Source organism: Brachyhypopomus gauderio, chromosome 1 (assembly GCF_052324685.1).
Source record: "Brachyhypopomus gauderio isolate BG-103 chromosome 1, BGAUD_0.2, whole genome shotgun sequence".
In the NCBI taxonomy this organism is placed as follows: domain Eukaryota; kingdom Metazoa; phylum Chordata; class Actinopteri; order Gymnotiformes; family Hypopomidae; genus Brachyhypopomus; species Brachyhypopomus gauderio.
Window position 1 is genome coordinate 50946938 of NC_135211.1, and position 22764 is coordinate 50969701.

The 22764-nt window shown below is 43.6% G+C and overlaps 4 protein-coding genes across 7 annotated transcripts in view; 2 read left to right on the forward strand and 2 right to left on the reverse strand.

Annotated features, from left to right (window-relative positions):
* LOC143524983 (C-type lectin domain family 4 member M-like) lies at positions 1–12824 on the forward strand. Of its 3 annotated transcripts, XR_013133541.1 has the most exons (4): positions 1–235; positions 1244–1333; positions 11589–11695; positions 11792–11811. XR_013133541.1 is itself a non-coding variant. In XM_077018406.1 (3 exons), exons 1-3 carry the CDS (start codon positions 11387–11389, stop codon positions 11916–11918), a joined length of 351 nt encoding a protein of 116 aa, XP_076874521.1. In that variant the 5' UTR covers positions 9719–11386; the 3' UTR covers positions 11919–12824. The 3 variants fall into 3 exon arrangements, 1 of the variants encoding a protein (XP_076874521.1); XR_013133542.1 differs by lacking the exons at positions 11589–11695; positions 11792–11811 and adding an exon at positions 8426–8783; XM_077018406.1 differs by lacking the exons at positions 1–235; positions 1244–1333 and adding an exon at positions 9719–11503 and having other exon boundaries at positions 11792–12824.
* Positions 1–22764, reverse strand: part of LOC143510054 (uncharacterized) — a 118176-nt gene that overhangs the window by 62774 nt on the left and 32638 nt on the right. The window lies entirely within an intron of this gene.
* Positions 8345–22764, reverse strand: part of LOC143524911 (uncharacterized) — a 16102-nt gene continuing 1682 nt past the window's right edge. Inside the window, exon 3 of the mRNA XM_077018319.1 lies at positions 8345–9500. Within this exon, the coding sequence (XP_076874434.1) occupies positions 8349–9113 (765 nt within the window). The 5' untranslated portion in view covers positions 9114–9500 and the 3' untranslated portion in view covers positions 8345–8348. The remainder of the gene's footprint in view (positions 9501–22764) is intronic.
* LOC143524655 (uncharacterized) overlaps positions 16495–22764 on the forward strand; it is a 21094-nt gene continuing 14824 nt past the window's right edge. For both annotated transcript variants that reach the window (XM_077018280.1, XM_077018281.1), the window contains exons 1-3: positions 16495–16618; positions 16783–16869; positions 21565–21913. In XM_077018280.1, coding sequence (XP_076874395.1) covers positions 21583–21913 — 331 coding nt within the window. In that variant the 5' untranslated portion in view covers positions 16495–16618; positions 16783–16869; positions 21565–21582. The remainder of the gene's footprint in view (positions 16619–16782; positions 16870–21564; positions 21914–22764) is intronic.

The following is a 22764-nucleotide window of genomic DNA, read 5'->3' on the forward strand; positions in this document are numbered from 1 at the left end:
AGTTTCACTAGAGCACAGTGATGATTAAAGTCTCAACAGGGAATTGTATCCAACCAGATGTGATTGGATCAGCTTACAGTCAAGGATCTCCACCCTCCTGCAAAGGGAAAACCTGGGGCCCCAACTGTGACCGTTACACCTCACAAGTGCTACATGAGAATAAACGTGCCTCAATCTCCCAAAACACACCAGAAAAAGAGGACAAAAGGACAAAAAACAGAAGGAAATAAAACAGGTAGGAACATTTTAAAGTTAGCCACATTATAAAGTTAAAAGTCTGTAAATTGTTGCTGTCATTTTCCTATTTTTATTGACTTTATAAGTTGATTGCTCACTCTATAGAGACAGTATCCAGGTTTTGGGGTGATTGTATATGTATTTACATTTACAGCATTTGGCAGATGCCCTTATCCAGAGCGACATACATTTTTATCCAAGTGAGCAATTGAGGGTTAAGAGCCTTGCTCAGGGGTACCTCAGTCATGGCCTCGGGTCTGGGAATCGAACTCACGACCCTCCGGTCACAAGACCAGTTCCCTAACCACCAGGCCATGACTGCCCTGTGTTATGTGTAGTGACAGATTGGGGGGATGTGTACAGTTTTCCTACCATGTTTAAGTGGATTACGAGCTTGTGGGGAGAGTTAAAGGGGAAACACTGGAATGAGACTATAAACCAGTGATTTTTTTCCCACCGTTTGAGTATTGCATTATGGACCATCTAAAGACCATATGTACTTCTGTGTTTGAGTGTAAGTAACTGGGATTACAGTTGTATGATGTGTAATGTAGAGTGAGGTTAGAGGTGGGGGAGGAGCTGGACACTGGCCAGGACAGAATGGGTGAACGTGACCACTAGGACGTGATACTGGGGTGCACAGAGACAATGAAGCCAGCGTGAGACATTTGGGGTGACACATTTTTAGGAGAGGATGTGGTGTAATACATCTTTTCTAGAAGATTCTATGTGCATCCATCCATTATCCTGGACTCAGCTTTCTGTTCTGTTCCTGGAGAAAAAGAAAAGCCACACAGGCAATTCAGAATACACAGTATCTCTGAATCATATAGACAGTTGGGTGTCTTAAAAATAAAACCTCACAGTTTGTGTCTTGGGTAGCTGGGTATCAACATCAAAGTACTTTGATGTAATCTGAGTAGTTTGAACAGCTTCATCTGTCTGAACTCAATCACACTTCACTGAAAAATAAGAATAAGTTGAAAGAATATATGTGCAAATACAGATGCTATAGGAGACAACAGGTCTGATTCAGAAGACATGAAGAATGAGTTGGGGACTCAGAGGACCAGAAACAAGGATGCTGACAGTTCAGGTCAGTACACTCAAATGCTTTCTGCCTCTCTCTCATTTATGTCTTTGTAATAAACTCTGACGCTAGATACCTCTGAGCAATTCATAGATGTGTTCATAATCTAACTCTGTCCTGAATGTGCACACACATACACACAATACAGGGAACAGATGCTACAGACTTTTTTTTTTTTTTTTTTTTTTTTTGGCCCACCTCCACCCCCCCATCTTTGGAGGACAACTTTGTTTTTATGTACAGATTTAAATGGCAATTATAACAATTCTGTATAATATATAGTGTAGTGATAACAATATATAGTGATAACAATATGCAAAGTGATAATTATTGGGGTTAGGTGGACCAAGAAAAGAGGGGGAGAGAAATAATAAAAAGGGAAAAGACAGAGGTAGGAGAAGAAAGGAGAAGAAAAAGAAAAGAAGAAAAAAAAAATAATAATAATAATAAAATAATAATAATAATAATAATATTAATAAAATAAAACACGCAACCAGCTCAAATGACCACTGCAAAGAAGTACAGAAAGTAAACCAAATACATATAGTGCAGATGAGTGCGATGTATGGGTGTGTGTGTGTGTGTTTATGTGCAACCTAGAAGTGCAACATAGGATAGATGTATGGAATGTACTTACCAGCAAGGGTGGGTAGCTGCGACAGCATTCCCCCAGAGGCCAGAGGCGGGTGGAGAGAGACCCGGGAATCCCACCCGCCCACGGCCCCCCACAGAGCGGTGGAGTACCAGAGCCGCACTTCCCAGAGACCCTCACCCGCCCGCCCCCGCAGGCGGGAGAGAGAGACCCCGGACAGCGCCCCACCAGTCAAGGAGCGCAGGTCCAGGGGAACCAGAGGGAACAGAGCGCCGCCCCCCCCCCCCCAGGGGCCAGCGGCAAAACCACCCACCCACCACCCGGCAGGGCCCACCTCCCGCCGAGGAGCACCCGGCCGCCCCATACCACCACCGCCCAGGGGAGCGGGCCAACCGCCCCTACGCCGGGGGGCCAAGCCGGACTCCGGAGCTCCAAGGCGCCCCCCCTCTGGAGTGGTGCAGTAGTCTCAGGAGAGCGTCCATGAGTGAACCGGGCACGACCAGCCCCGACCCAGAACCAGCTGTCCTCACCCACATAACCAAACCCACCCTACATTCGCCCCTATACACCCCCACCATGCACACACCCACCCCCACACACACACACATACACTCAATTTCACCCTCACACCTCCAAACCTGGCCATATGTCCCCTCCCTCCAACACGCACTCATTCATCCACCCATTCAGAAACAAGAAGAAAACAAGGACACACACTTATCCAGACTAGCACACCCTCTGCGGCAGGGGCAAATGGCTGGACCAGCAAGGACCTGCAGTGGTCCTAGGAAGCCGCCAGCCCAGTCCCACGCCAGCAACCCCCCCCGCCCCGGCAGGGAGCAGGAAGCGGGTGAAGGAAGGCCTTCCCACCCCTCCACCCCCAGTGTTGTGTGTAGGTGTTGGTGTATATGCATGTGTCGTAGTGTGTGATACTATGGTGCAGTTAAAATTGAGGGGACAGGTGCTAGGACAAACGTGAGTGCATGTCCACACCGTCCCCTCAAAGGCCCTCAATGTCTAAAGTGCAGTAAAAACTGAGGGACAGACAGTGGTGAGGAGACGGGTGAACCATGGCAGCAGGCCCACCTCGTCAACCTCTGGGTACCTGCCTGTCCCCAGAATCCTAAATGAGCAAGGATGTGTGTGTGTGTGTGTGTGTGTGTGTGTGTGTGGGGGGGGGGGGGGGGTGGGTGGGAATGCTTAGGTCCAGAGGAAAGGGTCCTCTGGAAGAGGAGAGCCAGCTTGCTAGCTGGCTCATTGAGCACCGAACTTCACTGCCCCCCCAGCTCAAGGCAGGGAGCGGTCGACCCGGGGAGACCAGGGCGGCAACCCTCCCCACCACCACATCCAAGCCTGGATCCACACCACCCCCACCACAGAGAGCAGCCGGTCCGCACATCCACATACACCTAGACACACATTTCTTTCATACACGTATGCACTCACACACATTTAACCCATAAATATATACATATATACACATATACATACATACATCCATATATATAAATATATACATACACATACATACATATATACATATATATCTACACATACATATACACCCACACACGCTTGTCCCATATACACCACACCCCTGTGTATGCACCCACAACCATACCAATCGCACAGTGAACAAACGATGATAGACATCAACAGTATTGAGGACATGCTGGTCGGAGTCCGGAACCCTACCTCCCGGCCCACCCCAGACATCCCCATCATCCACCACCCCACTCCCACCACCCAGGCACCTCGGAGCCCCAAGGCCCAGACCCAACGCCCCGACCCAGGCCGACCGACCCACCCCCCCCAGCGGCGCAACCGCAGCGGCGCAGGTCCCCCCGCACGGGCAGGGCCCCAGCTCGGGGTCGGGGGGCCCCAGGCACCAGGCCCCGGGTCCCGCCACCCGGCCCCACAGGGGAGGCCAGCCACCCCGCCGAGGGCCAGCACCTGCCCCCCCCCCACGCCCCGGCCCCACACCCCAGAGCCCAGAGGGAGCGCCACCCAAGCCCCCCCAACCACCGCCCGCCAGGGCAAGCACATGCCATCCCAGGTCGGCAGCCCCGGCCCCCCCGCCCAGAAAGTGGCCGGCACGAGCAGTCTCCCCGGGGTCGACCCTCAGCCACCAACCGGCCCTCCGGGAGCTGAGGCCCCTGCCAACCACCCCGACTAGCTAATGGAACTGATCAGTGGGGACCAAAGAGAATTAAATTCCTCCAACTGGTCTTTAGAGGAAGCAGACATTCTCTCCAGACAGATGTGATCAAGTAATAAATTTTTGTAATGAGTAATATGCAGGTTCTTTTTCGTTTTCCAATTGATGAGAATGGTTTTCTTGGCGATGCATAGGGCAGTGAGAACTATGTGTGATATGTCTGCCTCTGTATCTAATTCACTGACGTCTCCTAAGATGCACAGTCTGGGGGAAGTTGGGATGCAGCTTTTAAGCCCCGTGGACAATTCTACACATACCATCTGCCAGAATTCCTTAACAGGCCTACAATCCCATATAGCATGCATATAGTTATCAATTATATTGCCTGTACAGTGGGTGCATATGTTTGATTGTGCTAGGCCCATTTGGAACATCCTTTGTCCTGTATAATGTGTTCTATGAAGGACTTTGTATTGTATAAGTTGTAAGTTGGGGCTTTTACTTATTTTGAAGATATTTGTACATATGTCGGTCCAGAAATGTTGATCTGGATTAATAAATAGATCTCGTTCCCATTTGGCTATTGGAAGGGATATTGAGTCATCAAATTTTAACAATAATTTATACAATTTTGATAATAATTTAGGAGTATATAGATTAAAAAATTCAGTTATCCATGCTGATATTTCTAAGTTCAGTTGATTGCGGTTGAATCTCTGTTGAATGATGGATTTTAATTGTTGATATTCCAGAAATCTACTGTTGTTTATTCCATATTCTGATACAAGTTCCTGGAATGTGACAAAGTTTCCATCTTTAATAACATGTTCTAAATTTTTTATTCCCCTGTCATGCCATGATGAAAAATGTAGTACTTTCTTGTTCTGACAGATGTCTGGATTGTTCCAAATGGGTGTTAGTTTGCATGGGATGAGTGGGGACCGAGTTAATTTAAGGAATTCCCACCAGGCTGTCAGTGAAGTATTTATATTAAGGCTTTTAAAACTGACGCTTAATATTAGAGCTAATGTAAGGTAGGTCTGAGAGTTTTATTTTCCCGCAAAATGCTTGTTCTAGGTCCAACCATGGCCTGTCTATTAAGTCGTATTTGACCCATTTTAAAATGTACTGTAATCTATTGGCTAAGAAATATTGATAAAAATTTGGTAATTCTAAGCCACCATTGCGTTTTGGCTTTTGCAAGGTTTTCATACTTATTCTTGATGGCTTGTTTTTCCATAGAAATTTTGAGATGTTTGAATCTAGGGATTTAAACCAAGCAGCAGAGGGTTTATTTGGGATTAATGAGAATAAATAGTTAACTTTGGGTAGAACCATCATTTTAATGGTAGCCACTCTCCCCATAAGTGATATAGGTAAAGCGTTCCAACGTGTGAGATCATCTTCTATTGTTTTTAATAGAGGGATATGATTTAACTGCACCAAGTCTAACAGTTTAGCAGAGACATGTATGCCTAAATATCTAATATTACCTGATTGTAGTGGAGTGGTGGTCGTGTTCTGGAAACTACAGTTTATAGCCAAAACTGTTGATTTACCCCAGTTGATGGAATATTCTGTTATAGAAGAGAAGCTGTCTATAAGTTTGATTGTATTCGGAAGGGAAGCTTGTGTGTTCTGTAGGAAAAGTAATACATCATCTGCGTAGAGACTTATCCTATGGTTTGTGGTTCCTGTGTTAATTCCTGTAATATTTGCATTTTGTCGAATTGCTGCTGCTAATGGCTCAATGAAGAGAACGAAAAGTGAGGGTGATAGTGGACAGCCCTGCCTGGTGCCCCTTTGCAGAGTGAAGCTTTGTGAGGTGATGTCGTTTGTCCTAACCCGTGCATTAGGAGAACTATGTAAGGCTTTGATCCAGTTAATGAAGGATGGGCCAAATCCAAATTTGTGTAGAACTGCTAATAAATATTTCCAGTTTACCCGGTCAAATGCTTTTTCTGCATCTAAAGATACAATGGTAGTCTCTAATTTGTTAATTGTGCAGTAATCTATTATGTTTATTAGTCTGCGTGTATTGTTGGCAGATTGTCTACCCTTGATAAAACCTGTTTGGTCTGGATGTATTATAAGTGGGGTGATTTCCTCTAATCTTCTGGCAAGTGCTTTGCAAATAATTTTAAGATCTACGTTTATGAGTGAAATGGGGCGATAGCTGGAAGGAAGTGTAGGGTCTTTGCCTGGCTTTAGAAGTACACTGATGTTAGCAGAATTCATGTCTGGAGACAGGACATGATCTTTTTGAATTTGATTTACCATTCTAAAAAAGGTTGGTTCTAGCACAGACCATAATTCTTTGTAAAATTCTACAGGAAATCCATCTGGTCCTGGAGCTTTGTTATTTGGTAGCTGCAGTAAGGCTTCATGTAATTCGGGCAGAGCAAGTGGTGAATCCAGTGCAACAATTTGTTCGTTTTCTAGCTTTGGGAGATTTATATTATTAATAAATTCTTCAATAGCTGAATCTGATGGATTAATCTGTGATGCGTATAAAGCTTTATAAAACTCTTTAAAAGCTTTATTTATTTGTTGTGGGTCGTGAATAATGCTACCTGTTGAGTTCTTAATAGAGGAGATAGTTGTTTTTTCCTTATTAAGCTTTAACTGATTAGCAAGGAATTTTCCAGATTTATTGCCATGTTCAAAATTCTGCCAGCGCAGTCTTTGCAGTAAAAATTGTGTCTTTTTATCTATTATTTCATTTAATTCCAGTTTGAGTTTCCTCAGCTTGTTCAGTGTGTGTTCTTGTGGTGAAGCAGCATGGGCAGCTTCTAAAGATTTTATTTTTTCTTCCAATTCTAATACCTGTGTTTTTTCTGTCTTTTTCTTATGTGTGCAGTAGGATATTATTTTCCCCCGCATTACTGCCTTCCCTGCTTCCCAAAGAACACACGGAGAGGTACCTGGTAGATCGTTATATTCTAAATATGTTGCCCATTCTTTTTTGAAGTAATTAATGAAATCTTGTTCCTTAAGTAATGATGTATTTAATCTCCAGTTCCTCGTTGCTGGTGTGGTTCTTTTCTGTGTCAAAGAGAGAGAGACCGGTGCATGGTCACTGATAGTGATAGGGTGAATACAAGTGTCTGTGACATCTGTCATAATGGAATTGCTAACTAAGAAGTTGTCTAAACGAGAATGTGAGTGGTGTACTGCTGAAAAGAAAGAGTAGTCCCGGAGAGTGGGGTGTTGTGAACGCCACGCATCAGAGAGCCCAAAATCGTTCATATACTGTTTTAGGGTGTCTATAGACTGCCAGTTCCTTTGACTCACTGCTGTACTGAGCCTGTTGATATCTGGATCAAGTACCAAGTTGAAGTCTCCTCCTATTATTAGTTTGGTGTCAGAGTGATCAGAGAGTGCAGTGAAAATATTGTGGAAAAAGGAGGGGTCGTCAACATTCGGCCCATATATGTTAGCAAAACATAAACGCATATTTAGAATGGATAGGTTGAGTATTATGTATCTACCATCTGGATCAGTTATATTGTTGCTAATGGAAAAGCTTATCCTTTTGTTAATTAATATGGCCACCCCCCTTTGTTTTGAGTTGTAACAGGCTGAGTACAAGTGTGGGAACTGAGGAGAGGTCAGTGTATATGTAGGTGTTTTAGACATATGTGTTTCCTGTAGAAAGACAATATCTGCTTGTAAGTCGTTTAGCCGATTAAAAATTTTCAATCTCTTTTCCCTCGAACCAGTTCCACGTACATTCCATGTGACGAACTTCAGTGAACTAATGTTAAAACTACTTGTTTGAGTGTTGGATGGTTGCTAAAGGTGTGTGTGTTGCACTTCTGTGTAGTATGCCTGTGTTGAATGTTTTGTGTATGTGTCTGCGTCTGCGCTATATGCCTGTGTGTCTGTGCCTGCATGAATCGGTCATGTGTGTGTATCTCCTGTGTGTTAGTGTGAGATTGTGCTATATGTCTACGTGTGTGTCTGTTTTGCCTACCTGCCTGCATGTGCGTGTGTGTGTGCATACAATACATTGCAGTCTTGAAAGTGGGTGAACAAATCGCTGGGTGAGTGTAGAAAGAGAAAAAGAGAGGGGAAGAGAAAAGGAGACGTACACTGAAAGTGCATATACAACAAAAAAAGTATAAAAAACTAGGACTAATGACGGAAAACATACAGTACGGTGCTAATTAGACCGGCATTAGTTATTTAAATTAAACATGTCTTGTTGTTCTAGGCGAAAAGTAATGTGTAGTAAGGAGTTGGTGTCGGTGTTGATACAGTTCACCTGTTTAGAACAGCCATGGTGTTGTGTTGGTGTCGCGGTAGAGTTGACCGTTTACGTAGAGTTTATCCACTGATATTACAGCCCGGGATCCTGCCTGGATGAAACTCTTGCGGATGGGAAACAAGACCTTGCGTCGCTCCAGGATTTCTTTGGGGAACTGATCGTTAATACTGAAGTTGGTTCCCTTCAGCTCCCGGCCGCGGCTTTTCAGCAGTTCTTTTTGTTTGAAATGTTCAAATTTTGCCACGATCGGTCTGGGTCTCCGCGCATCTGGCTGTTTCCCCCCCAGGCGGTGAACGCGGTGAAAGCTGATGGTTTTGACGGTTGCCTCTGAGACTTTTAGGTGAGTCTGTATGAATGCTTTCACCATAGTCTCGGGGTCTTCGTCCGCCTTCTCCGGGATACCTGCAAATATAAGATTGTCTCTCATACTGCGGGACTGAAGATCAATGACAGTTTCCTTTATTTTTTTGTTTTCTTCAGAGAGTCGGGTCATTCCCTCGGTGAGCGATTTCACCGACTCTCTGAGAACCGTATTTTCAGCCGCGAGTGCTTCCACTTGCTGCTGGCTAAATTCCACCGACTCACGCAACGCCTGAAACTCTTGGTGGAGAGTTTCCACCAGCGCCAGGCGCGCGTCAAACCTGGACAGTTTGGTGTTGATGGACTCCAGGATGTCCGCCGTGTTGCAGGTGTGTGGGGAAGCCGCTCCCGGGGAAGCTTCGGCACGGCTCCTCTTGGTCGATGGCGTCTTGTCTGGTTTGCTCATGATAATTCTATCGAAGCAGTTGTCAATATACGTAAATATATTGTCCAAATCTTTGCGGTGCTCCAGAGTTGTTGCGTCCGTTGATACCTATGTAAAAGAAAAACAAAGAAAAACAAACACAGAGATTATTATGCTATATTTTTAGGTTGTCTTAAATTATGTTAGCGGGTAATAAAAAATATTGTTAATTTTGTTTAGCAGCGGCCTGCCGCCATGTTCCAAAGCTTCCGCCTTCTGCCGGTTTGCTGCCTGACGTGTCACTCCGTCATTTCCTCCTCCACTCCAAACAGACTGCCAGCTACAGATGTTACAGACTGACTGCAGTGTGTATGGGGCTGCTGTGTGTTCTCCTGCTGGCTGCCATCACAGTGATGTGGGTCACGTTCACTGCAGAGAGAGACCAGTTACAGACCAGTAACCACAATCTGACTATAGAGAGAGACCAGTTACAAACCAGAAACTACAATCTGACAATAGAGAGAGACAAGCTAAAGAAAAGAGTGTCTTCTGAACTGGGTGAGTGCATGAATCCAGGAATCAGTACTGTAATAAGTAAATTTGCATTGTGTAACACAGGACATGGAGTGATAAGGAGGTGAACTTTCGATTAGAGTGAGATTAAGGTCAAATACACAATCAGAGTTGTTAGAACAGTCTGGTGTCATTTTACCAGATTCGTCAGAAACAAACAACCAATACAACATGGTAAACAAACAAAAGCAAAAACGAGAAACACAACCGAAACAAAAACAAACAGAGACTAAACTCAACAAAACAAGACTAAGAAAAACAAACAAAAGGTACTTACACTTACACACTATCATGAAACTGTAGAACTGTAGAAACACAAACCAGACCATAAAAACACACATACCTGACTAAATGGCCAAAAACAAAGACAAACTGAGAACAGAAGGTATATACAGGTGTACACACACACACAAGCTAACAAGGGGAATAAACCAGACACACATGAAACCAGTAATGAGGGGCAGAGATAACAATAACAATAAGCCATGACAACAGAAATGAAAACACTGAACACATGGTAAATGAAAACAAAGATGTGAATGACAGGTGAGGGCAGAGAGACCAGTTACAGACCAGTAACTACAACCTGACTATAGAGAGAGAATAGTTACAGACCAGATACAACACCCTGACTGTGGAGAGAGACCAACTAAAAACAGGTACAACAACTAGATTGTCAAGAGAGACTACGTATAAACCAGGTATAACAGCCTAACTACGGAGAGACCAGTTATAGGCCTGGTACAGCAGCATGGCTGTAGAGATGAGCTAAGAAAGAGGACTCCAAAGAATGGTTAAGTGGATATTTGTGTAAGGGCGGGGGAGTTCCCCGGAGTTTTAACAGTGAGCGAACCCAAGTTCCAGTCCACATTAAAAAAACAAGAAACAAAATATCTCCATGCAATAGAACACTGGAGAGGGCAGAAACACACTGATTAAGTAAATGCTGAACAAGGCAAAAACAGGGAAGAACAAAACACTCACGGAAAATTCAATGCGATTCAATTCAATTTATTCAATATATTGAATAAACGGGGAAAACAAACTAAGGAAACTGGCTCTCTCACTAACAAGATAAGAAGCAAAAGGGAATTTCCCAAACCAACTGACAACCCCGACGGAGAAGAAGAGAGCACAGGAAAATTTGAGATAAGCCAGAGAGAGCGGCGCAGAAGTGGAATCCCTCAAACAGACAGGCAAAACATACTAAGAGATAGAGACAGGATGGCAAGACATCCAACAATACCGTAAGACACTGGCTGCAAGTTAGCAGCAACAACTACAAACAACTAAGCAGTGAAAGAAGCAAGAGAGACAGGTGCAGGTCATTACTGCTGGTTTCGTTTTGTTGTGACTCGTGGGCTCCCCCCGGTGGTGACAGAAGGACTGGCCCTGGAGCCAGCCATTATAATTTGCAGGTAATACTGGGTTACAATACTGGGCAAAAGTCTTAAACACCCAAGAAACTTTTGTCTGTTTATATGGGTAGTAAGTGTTTCTTTACTTAAAATGTCTCACCATAGCAGCAAGCTTCTTAATCTGCTTTTCTGTACATGTAATTCAACGCAGTAATATTGGAGGTGAATCTCTGTGCTGCTCTTCCTGTATGTTCACATACAGAGACATCAGTGTGTTATTGTGATTATCATCACACTGAGACATTTCTTAATTGATTTGGTCACCACTGATTATGTTGCTTTGGAAATACCATCACAAAAGAGACCAGCATTCAAGAATGGATAATGTTAAACTCCAGTATGTACTACATCTCTACTGAGAAGAAGAACTGGAGTGAGAGCAGACAGGACTGCAGAGAGAGAGGAGCAGACCTGGTGATCATAAACAGTAGAGAGGAACAGGTGATGGGGAAATGTCTGGGCTTAGGGGGTTTAGAGAGAAACTCTATTTGATTTTCTGCTATTCTGTGCTATTCCTGCATGACAGGACGTTATCATCATAGCCACCAACAATGCTCATGCTTGGATTGGCTTGACTGATAGCGAAACAGAGGGAACTTGGAAATGGGTGGACGGTACAGCACTGACCACTGGGTAAGAGACTGTTGAACAGAAACCATGATGGAATTACTGACTCTTATTTTTAATTACTTTAAGAAACACAGGTGACCCTCTGATTCTCTCTTTCAGATTCTGGAACACTGGGGAACCCAATAGTATTGGTGATGAGGACTGTGCTATTACTGGCTATAACTGGGCAGATTATCCTTGTACTGACCAGTTTATTTGGATTTGTGAGGATATGATTTTTATGTGAGTATGTATTTACAGGATTAAAGCATGTATCTTCACTCTTAATAAGGTCCTGGTGTGAAGCTAAAAATAAAGCTGAAAATAGCTGAAATTAGCATTTGCCTTTTCACACATATACACTATATTGCCAAAAGTATTCGCTCACCTACCTTGACTCACATATGATCTTAAGTGACATCCCATTCCTAATCCAAAGGGTTCAATATGACATTGGTGCACCCTTTGCAGCTAGAACAGCTTCAACTCTGTTCGGCTGTCCATAAGGTTTAGGTGTGTGTTTATGGGGATTTTTGACAATTCTTCCCGAATCGCATTTGTGAGGTCACATACTGATGTTGGACAAGAAGTATGCTGGACATACTGATGTAGGACCCTAACCCTGGCTCTCAGTCTCCGCTCTGATTCATCCTAAAAGTGTTCTATCGCAGGGGTGGCCAACCCGTCATAGACCAAGAGCCACTTTTCTTACTGTGTTACGGCAAAGAGCCACATCGTACATGGGCGAGTGTAATCTGTTGAGCGGGGGGGTGGGGGTGGCGAGAGTAAATTATTAGCTGTGAAGACAGTCAAATGCGTGTTTTCCACTACGCCGGTTTTAAAAGTATTAGCGGCTCGCTAGGCTTGTAAACTAACCGCGCACCACAAAAATGTAGCAGTGTGTCGCCCCGTTTGTGCAGGTGAGCCCGCGGACCGGCTGGGGAGCCGCATGAAACCAGGCAAAGAGCCGCATGCGGCTCGCGAGCCGCGGGTTGGCCACCCCTGTTCTATCGGGTTGAGGTCAGGACTCTGTGCAGACCAGTCTAGTTCATCCACACCAGACTCTGCCATCCATGTCTTTATGGACCTTTATGGAGTGTCCATGTCTTTATGGACACTCCCCTCCGGATGTGCGGCTTACAGCGGCAGCACACAAAACACAACAAAGGGGCGGGAGGGCGGGGACAAGACAGGGACCCGTTCCCTGCCGTCCTGAGCTGAAACACAAAACACAAAACACATAAGCTCCTCGTCACAGGACGCAGACCAGGCAGGGACCCGTTCCCTGCAGTCCTGGAGCTGAAACATAAAAACACATACAGGTTAGCTCGCCTCCTGGGCGGGACCCTGGACCGACTGGGGCGTCAACAAGACGATAACCACGCCCCGGTCGGTCACAGGGCCCTCGCGCCCTAACCGGCCTTAGGCCGCTTAAGCCCCACCGCTGTGTGCAGACTGGGAGCACATGGCCCAACAAACGTCATAGGTGTGGATGTGTGCAGGCCGCCACACTGGGGTGCGGCCACGGCTTCCACCAACCACCTCCCGAACCTACCTCTTTGCTCGGAGCTGACCCCTGCCCTTTCGCTAGGGGTCACCCCAGACTCCTGGGGAGTGAACCCCTCCCCGGGGCCCCTCATCTCAAGGTGGACTCCTCCACCCAACCCAGGAGCGCCAGAGACCAGGGCCCTGGCAATCCGCAACAGGGACACGCTGGTCACCCCGAGCTCGAAGGAGAGGGTCTCCTCCTGGAGACCCCACTAGGTCCGGGAGTACCGCAGTCCACCACCAGGAGCGACCTGCAACACATCACACACACACACGCACACAGACGACACATAACACAAAACGCGCACTGCTCCGACCACTGACCCCCCTTTTACACAGGGGGGAAGGGACCCCTTCTTGGCATGAGGAGACACCCTGTCCTTACACCCCAGGCGTCCTCCACCTACAAAGGGGTACAGGGGCTCCTCTTTGCTCAGGGGTTCCTCCCAACCGGTCAGGTCTTCTGATGGAGCAGTGACTTCTGAGCCACATGTCGTGGCTCAGGAACCCCATAGCTCCCCCCCAAAAACATATTTAGGGGGGGGGCCCTCCGGGGAACAACAAAACAAAAAACACAGACACAACATTTAACATATACGCACCCAAGGTGCCCTCTAATGGGCCCCTCCCCACACACCGTGAAGAGGGGTGCAAGAGAGGAATTACATAAAACAAAGCACGCTACACTCTAGGACAAAACGAACACGCAAAGACAGAACACAAACAAACGGACAGGACCCACCGATGCGCGCGCTCTGCGGAGCGTGACGCGCCCACTCCAGCTCTCTCTCTCTCACCGTTTTCACCACGGGATCCGTAGATCTTTGGAGAGAGAGAGCTATGCGCGAGCGGCTTGCGCGCCACGCCCACAGCGACGCGTCCCTCTGGCTCGCAGTCGCTCACCCCCGTCACCGCGGGATATCGGGTGAGCGAGGCGAAAGGAGCAGAGAGACATGTCTCACGCGTTCTAGCGCGCAGCATGCACGGTGGACCCGACTACATACACACACGAACACCACCAGTGAAACACACACCACGGCACACTCACACACTCGCTCACGTCCGCGTCGTTATTAAAACAAAACACTACAACGTACATACACACACACAGAGACTATAACGGACAACGGACGTGCGCAATGTGAGGCACCGGTAATTTCGCTGGGCGAGAGCAGAGTCTACCGGTCCCCAGCTCTAGTCACCGCCGTGTGATTTACGGGTTTAAACACAAACAACATTTAAACACGGCGGGACGAGTGGGGACAGACTCAACACTCTCTCAGACAATACACGACAAACACACAGCACGTAGACAAACACTTACCACGAGACATGACCACGAACGAAGGAAAAAGCAAAGGAGACTGGCGGCTTCCGAAAGGTGGCTGGTTATTCTGTGACGGGCAGGGTGAGCAACTCAAAAAGGAAGCGATCACGCCAAGTCTCAGGGAAAGAGGATGGTTTAATAGAAAGTGTGCAAACCAAAAACCCGTGCATTGTTCCAAATGAAGGAAATAATAACCAGCAGTCAACTGGTACAAAGACAAGACATATATAGACGAAAAACGACCCTCAGGTGAGACGGATCACGGGTCCCGCCCACCTGAGGAACGAACATCACGTGACCAAAAACAGGACTGCTGCCGCTGTAACCGGGGGCGACCGGTAGGGGGACCCCCCCACAACGTGACAATCTGTATGAAAAATGCTTTTTGTGGACTGACCTCTATATTTTTGGAAAATTAACTTTTTATTAAAATGTTTAAATAATTTCTTATATAATTTTTATCAATGAATAGGAAGGAATTACATGCAAAATATGAATAAACAAAATTACAGTATATTTTCCTAAGCTTATATTCTTATATATTGTTTAACCACATTTTATGTATTGGCCTTGTGGGATCATGAGAAAATCAGAAAGGCAAAGGATTTTTTACTCTATACTACAGAGATTTGGTGAGTTGACCTACTCTTCCAGACCAATGTGAAGGAGTAATGGAGTATTGGATTAAGCTAAACGATGCCACTGATATAGCATATGAGTGCTTGCAGGGAGTGTTCATGTATGTTTTTATTCATTCTGTAATGTATATTAATATGAAAGTACTGAAAAAAACTTTTTAAATGTTTGTACAGTGCCCTGTGAGGCTCTGGAGGTGAACAAGACATTTTGAATAAAACGCCCGTGATCTAAACTTTCAAAGTGATGTTTTTGAGTTGCATTATGGGAAATATAGGATTCAATATTATTTGAACCTAGATAAATCAAATGTATTTATATTGTACTTTTTTACAACACATATTGTCACAAAGCGGCTTTACAGGCACATGGGTCCAGATCCCTAATGAGCACGCCAAGGACGACAGTGGCACTGTGAACACTGTGCAGTCGCTATTTATCTGACATTGTGTTGAACTGGACTGACTTTCCTAGATATAATAATGTTTGTTTATCTGTGAGAAAGAACTTTAAACTGAAACCTGTTTGGAGAAATATCATAAAATGTCCTGCAAATTTACACATGCTCAGCAGGCACAAGTTGATCATCGTCATTTTGATGGTAGGGAGGATCATTTAGACAGACTGTTAACTACACTAGGACACACTAGAAACTTGAACCCCAACCCTAACCTAGAAACTAGAACCCTAACCCTAACCCTAGAAACTAGAACCCTAACCCAAGGTTTCTGCTTTTTGTTTCTGCTTTAACCACAGCGGGTGGGGATGCTGTACCATTACAGTACACACACACACACACACACACACACACACACACACACACACACACACGTTTAGCCAGATCTCATGGAAACTAACATACGATTCACACATGAAATGATGCACAACAGACAGCACAGTAGCACTGATACTGCTGAGAGGCAACAAATCTAAACAGGAAATCCCAGTTTCATAAAACAATGTCTACTCAACTCTGACAGTACAGCAAATAATGTTGCATATATTTGAGTAGATAAAAAAATTGTCTTTGCCACTGAACAATTTCACTGTTAGTGTCTGAGATGCGACCTTCAGAATGTGACAGTGTATAGACTACATGTACAGTGCACGTCTGCAAGATGATTTCAATGTAATGGTGAATATAAAATGTCTTTTAATGTCTTTTATACCAACACCCAAGAAGAGAAGTAGTAGTGAACTTCAAAATTATATAGCGATTGAATTATGTTGAAAACAGGAAGTAGGGTATAGCATGAAACTGTAGCATAAATGTGGGCACAGTGACTGACGTCATTCTTTCAAACACTTTCATCCTTTGTACGCAGAAACAGGAAGCTTAACAAGTTAAACGTCAGTTCAACTATCTTAAGTAGCTTTAGTTCCCATTTAGGTGACTACTTCTTGGGTACTTCTGCTTCTAAACGCTGAATGTCCAGGTATGACCAGAGAGCAATGCAAGAAGAACATTTTACAACGTTTAGAAGGATTTCTGAAAAGAAGTGTTATGACAAAATGCTGCTCAATTGCTCTATCACTGCTGTGTAAAGTAAGATCATGGAGGCTTTAACTACATTCCAGCTTTACACTCCAACTGCCCTAGGTGTTCCCTGTGAAGTGGACTACACAAGCAATCATCATTTTAGTGAAAATAAATAAATTCATCAGGAACCTCAAAGCGCACAGAGACGTGAGTAACAGTTTATCACTATACAGGAAGTTGGTGTCAAAAGTTTACTCATCACTGCATGTGATAAGATGATAAGATAACATTTTCTGGTGAGTTGAGCCTCCTGGCTGTCAGATTATAACATCAGCAAACAATTTGGAATATATCAGGTTTTAAATATTAAATATTGATTATGTGTAACATTCAGAGAAGCTGCCAAATCAGCTGGAAAGGAACTAACTTGTTTGCTCTTACCTAGTCAGCGATAGTAATTATTGGTTATAAATATAGCAAACTTTAACCAAACATTGCTTGCACATATTACATCAACAAACAAATGAATTTACTAATTTCTCAGCTGTAATGCCCAGAAGAATGCTTCTGTTTGAGATTCTTTAGTATTGTAATGATCCAACCCTCTGAGGACTACTGGCCTTTTTTCTGTTTAGCATGTTTTCATAAATATACTTAATTATAGCATTTTACTGATATATTTAATTAAAATGTTCAGAACAATCTCAGCTCTCATTTGACTAAGAGTATTGCATAACTAAATAATATGGTCCCAAGGCCAAAAAGGTCATTTTTGCCGCACGGACCCTCGTGCCCTTGTGCCAGGCGAGTATACCTGTCACAAAACGGAGAGAGAAAGTATTGATATGACTGAGAGGAAGAGAAGCACCGTTTGGATTTATTTTATTGCAGAACATTAAACTACAGCAAGCTATATTGCAACAGGGCTGTTAAATACAGTGGAAACACAACAAACTTCTAGAATCACATGAAAAAAAAAACTATGCAGCAGATAACATGGAGCTGCAGAAACAGAGAGAAGAGTAGAGACATCCCCCATTCCCTGTCTGCGACAAAACCAGACCCTCGACTTTTAACGTATTCTTTTTTTATTTATACTTTTTTTAATTTAATTTTCACTTTTTGTTTTTATTTTGTTTAAAGCCAGAAGTGCACTAAAGGGAAGAAACTTCTCATTTTTTGTTTTATTTTCTTGTATTGTTAGACTTGTTGTGATGTGTACATTTTATTGTGTTATGGTCCGTCAGGCCTCTACCTCAGGAGTGTCACGTTGAGGACCCCGGCCCCTCCCTTTTGGGCGTGTGTTTATGTCGTCCACGTGTATCGTCTGCGTCTGTGGATCTACGTGGTGATGGTTATGTCTTGTGATAATATGTTTCACCTGTGGCTCGTCTCGTGAAACACGTGGGGCTAATGGGCAGTCATGGCCTGGCGGTTAGGGAACTGGTCTTGTGACCGGAGGGTCGTGGGTTCGATTCCCAGACAGGCCATGACTGAGGTGCCCTTGAGCAAGGCACCTAACCCCAACTGCTCCCCGGGCGCCGGGCTAGGGCTGCCCACCGCTCTGGGTACGTTTGATCCACAGCCCCCTAGTAATCACTAGTGTGTGTGTGTGTGTTCTGACTGCACAGATGGGTTAAAAGCGGAGGACAAATTTCGATTGGGGTGTAAAAATCACAATTGACAAAATATGGCACATTACATTACATTACATTAATGTGGTTTGTCTATTTAATGTGCGTTCGCGCAGTGTCCCGTGCTCGTCGTTGTCTAAGTCTACACGTTTCAGTGTGAATGTTCCATGTTCTACGTGCGCTGTCTTGCGCAATCGTTAAAAGAAATAAACGTGACGTCTGCTAAAGCAAGGATCTGTGTCTCGTCCTTCGCCTCGCACCCATCGTCACAAGGAGATTTTACTTTAAGTTGTTTTAAGAGTGAAATTTTTAACCCTCTGTTTATTTAAGAAAAAATAGAATTGCATTGAAATGAAGAAAATTCCTTATTTTATTTTTCCTAAGAACAATTCTATATGAAAAAGAAATGAAGAAAGAATTATAGTGAGGGGAGAATTTATATTTTATTTTTGTATTGTGGTTCCTTCTTTCCTACCTCAAAAAAGATTTGTTTTCTTGCTAAGGAAAACTTTGTTTTATTACTGTTTCATTGTTTCTAATCAAAAATATTGTAGATATGCCATATTTTGTCAATTGTGATTTTCACCTCAATTGAAATTTGTCCTCCACATTTAACCATCTGTGCAGTTAGAACACACACACACACACACGTTATTACTAGCAGCCGTAGCCCAGCACCCGGAGAGCCAGGGAGTAGTTGGTGATAGGTGCCTTGCTCAAGGGCACTTCAGTCATGACCTCAGGCCTGGGAATTGAACCCACAACCCTCCTGTCCTGTCACATGACTGGTTTACTAATCACCAGACCATGTTGATTGTGATAATAAATCACAATAAGGTGAGAGAGAGAGAGAGGAGCAGTGTTGCCAGGTGTCCGATAATTATCACATTTTTATGATAATTTTGCCCTCTGTATAATGTACGATCAGTAATCTCTAGGGGTGACCTGCAATAGTCGCTGATTCGACTATACCCCCTAGTCGACTATGAACGTCATAGTCGAATGTACCATTCTAACTGCATGGGGGGGCCCAAGGATGCAGCTAAGCATTAGTTGTTACATGAAATGTCTTTGTTTTCGTTATATATAGCCTTTTGTCAAATAAAATCATCCTAATTTCTGTTAATAAATATTTACAAATGATGTTTGCGCATTAACAATAGGCATCTTCCTTACTACACTTTAAGATCACACCCTGCAGTTGCACAATCCAAATGAGCGGAGCTGAACACGTTACAGAATACGCAGAATAAAAAACTTCAAAAGTATTTTGAAAAAGATAAAGATGAATCAAAGTAAAGTGCAAGTTATGTCATCAATGTCTTTCATTTCGCACGACAACAACCAACATGGCATACCATTTAAAACGCGTAAGGTGAAAAAAAAAACAGTTCAGCCGTTTGTTGTTTCGGTCGTGTCATCACGTCTCGTCGCGGTGCGTCTCGGCAAGTAGGCCTATAAACATTTTTTGTTGTTGTATGCTTTTAAACCCCGTTACTTGAACCTTTCCTTATATTTTTTTTGCTGTTGTGTGGCAATTTATTATATTTTCAGGCAGGCATATTTTATTTAAAGTATTTGACATTTTGCACAGTGCCTGTCTGACAGTTCGATATGCGCAGTTGCGCACTGACGGTTAACGTTCTCTAACGTTTTATTTAAAAAAAAAGTAAATAAATAAGAGCTGAATAAAGCCAACCTACCGTGTTTATTCATTTATCTGAGTGTTTTAGGTTTTTACTTTGAGGCCGTAACAGGGGTCGTAACAGGGGTGTGAAGGGGTGGAATATGGATGACACAGTGATTCAAGAAAATGTAAAGTATTGGTGTATTTACAAATGTTCACAAACAGAATATATTTACAGGACAAAGTGCACACAGGTACAAACGTCAGAAGTGACCCAGGCCAAAACAACTAACAAAAACCATACTAGAAAGAAACAGACATAACTATACTCACAGGGCGAAACAAAAGACAACACTACTCTGACTCCCTATATACAAAACAGATACAAACCCACAACCCAAACAAAATGGCAGCCACTTCCTACTCACCGTGTGCACACACAAACCACCAATATACATATATCTATATACACAACTCTATACAGTTATATTAAAGGAGCACGCAAATCCAAATCCAAATACCAATCACAAGGTCATACACAGTATATCAATAAGTTCACAATCTCTAACAAGTTTCGGCAAGGCTGAATCGCAACGGGGATCCTCTCATTTCCTCCTTATATACCAGGAAGCCGAGGGCGGAGACTTCATGTTCCCAGGGACATCAGGGATTCCTGGAGTGGAACATGGACTCCCTGTAACAGATAGGCTTCTCCCGAACACAAAAAGACAGGGTCATAACAAGAGGAAAAAAGTCCTGAATGAGAACGGGATCCCATTTAAGGTGCTCTAAATAAAATAAATAAAAATAAACCCGATTCGACTGTTAGTCAACTAAAGGGAAAAGCTGACGAATCATATCCGACTATGAAAATCCTTAGTGTCACGTAGGGCTACGCCCCCTCTCCTAGCTGTCACTCTGGGTTCCCTCATGTCTGTGTTTCTTGCCTGTTCATCCCGCCCTGCTCGTTTGTCTCTATGGTTTCCCATTGTCTTCCACGCCCATGTCGTCATTGTTAGCACCTGGTCCTTGTCTAGTTCTGTGGATAAAAGTTCCTGTGCCTCCCATGTCCGTATCGGTATTTTTGTTGCCAGGTGAGAAATGTAGGATTATTGTACCAGAAACATAAAATTATCGTATCTTGAGGAAAATTATTGTACAACTGTCATAACCATCTTTTCCTCACTCATGCGGTGGAATTTCCAATCAATCATGCACACAGTTCGCAGAAAACCAGTGAGAGTGAAGGTCGCGCTCTGTGTGAGTGTTTGTTGTACGAGAGAGCGTGGATCTTATTTACTTTTTTATTATCTTATTTACTGTACTTTACATTTTGTTATTTTATTCTAATTTTTTATATGTGATTAATTTCTTTTAAATCTATTGTTTTACATTTTTCTGTGTATTCTTTTCATTTGTAAAGCACTTTGAATGACCGTTGTGTATGAAAGGTGCTATATAAATAAACTTGCCTTGCCTTGCCTCTATACACACTGAATGTGAGTGGAATGACAATGCTGTACTTGTGCCATCAATATAAGGTAACACACATGATGGAACAGTTTGCATTGATAATTAATTATTATTAATAAACAGTAGATTAATAATTGAATGAATTCATATTAATTTCTTCTATCTCAGGTTGCTGAGAACTGAGTGATGGCTTGTACTCAACAATCCGCTACTGATTACTTCAGAAACAACCGACCGATTCTGATAACACATCTCCAGAACTTTCCCCTTATTACTGAGAATCTTTACCAGCGTCGGGTTTTCAACGACCATGAGGTTGATGCTCTGAAAGCAGAGAGAACAGACTATAACAAAGCAAGATTTATATTGGACAGTGTTACTAAAAAAGGGGAAAGTGCCTGCTATGAGTTACTCAGGATCCTCGACATGACAAGGAAGAGAACGCTGCATCCAGATTCACACTTTTGGATCAGCTGTTTCCCCTTTAGGGAAGACACTGAAACTGACTTCACTGTAGGTGAGTAATGTTCATATGAAGACTGAAGCAATAATGACATGATGAAGTGAGATAAAGATTTAGGTGTCAGTGGTTTCAGAAGAAAATTTCAGTTCAAAGGGGTAATCCAAACGGGTGATCCAAAGGGTTAATCCAAATGGCAAAACCAAAGACAGGCACAGTTTGAGACACCACAATGGAAAAAGCAAAAGTACAAAAACAGCATGAAAACAATGGACACAAAAATGCAAAAGGCCTTCGACATACCAGGAAGACAAAATCCAGTCTGTACACTCAACTAGGCAGGGACAATACTTCACAATGAGGAAGAAGGAGAAATGGGATTACAGTTTTTTTTGCAGTCACTAAGACCCAAAAAGTGGTACTTATAGCACAATGGATGAAATCAGAAACACTCTGGTTGATCATGTGGTCTACATTGAGTTTTTTAAAGGAATAATCTGTGCTGCTGCACTGTAGCATCATCAGGACATTTCAAAATGAGAATAAGTAGTTCTACCCTCTGTACACACTACATCGCTTTTCCACTACTAGATTACCCCTTGCTGGGGGACTAATATGGCTATCCACATAGGGTTAACTCTGTCAATATGGTCAGAGTAAACAACAGCATACAATTCTGACAACTACAACAACACATCATTACTGATGTCACCATCAGCAACAGCCATTCAGTGAGCCCATTCACAATGGGCCTGTGACAGTTTGAAACAACTGCGCTATGAATTTGTGCAAGTATGACCTGCTATGCACCCACTGATACTTTTGTTCAGTGTCCTGTGCCACACAGCATGTGCAACATTTGCCTTATTTGCCTATATTTCATACTGTGTGGTGTTGCATGGCAGTAA

What these genes read in the sequence shown, in the direction of transcription:
- LOC143524983 (XM_077018406.1), top strand. Translation starts at nt 11,387, where the DNA reads ATGTTAAACTCCAGTATGTACTACATCTCTACTGAGAAGAAGAACTGG. An exon ending in TAAACAGTAGAGAGGAACAG is followed by an intron (nt 11,504 to 11,588) that starts GTGATGGGGAAA and finishes CCTGCATGACAG; the next exon opens with GACGTTATCATCATAGCCAC. An exon ending in GGTACAGCACTGACCACTGG is followed by an intron (nt 11,696 to 11,791) that starts GTAAGAGACTGT and finishes TCTCTCTTTCAG; the next exon opens with ATTCTGGAACACTGGGGAAC.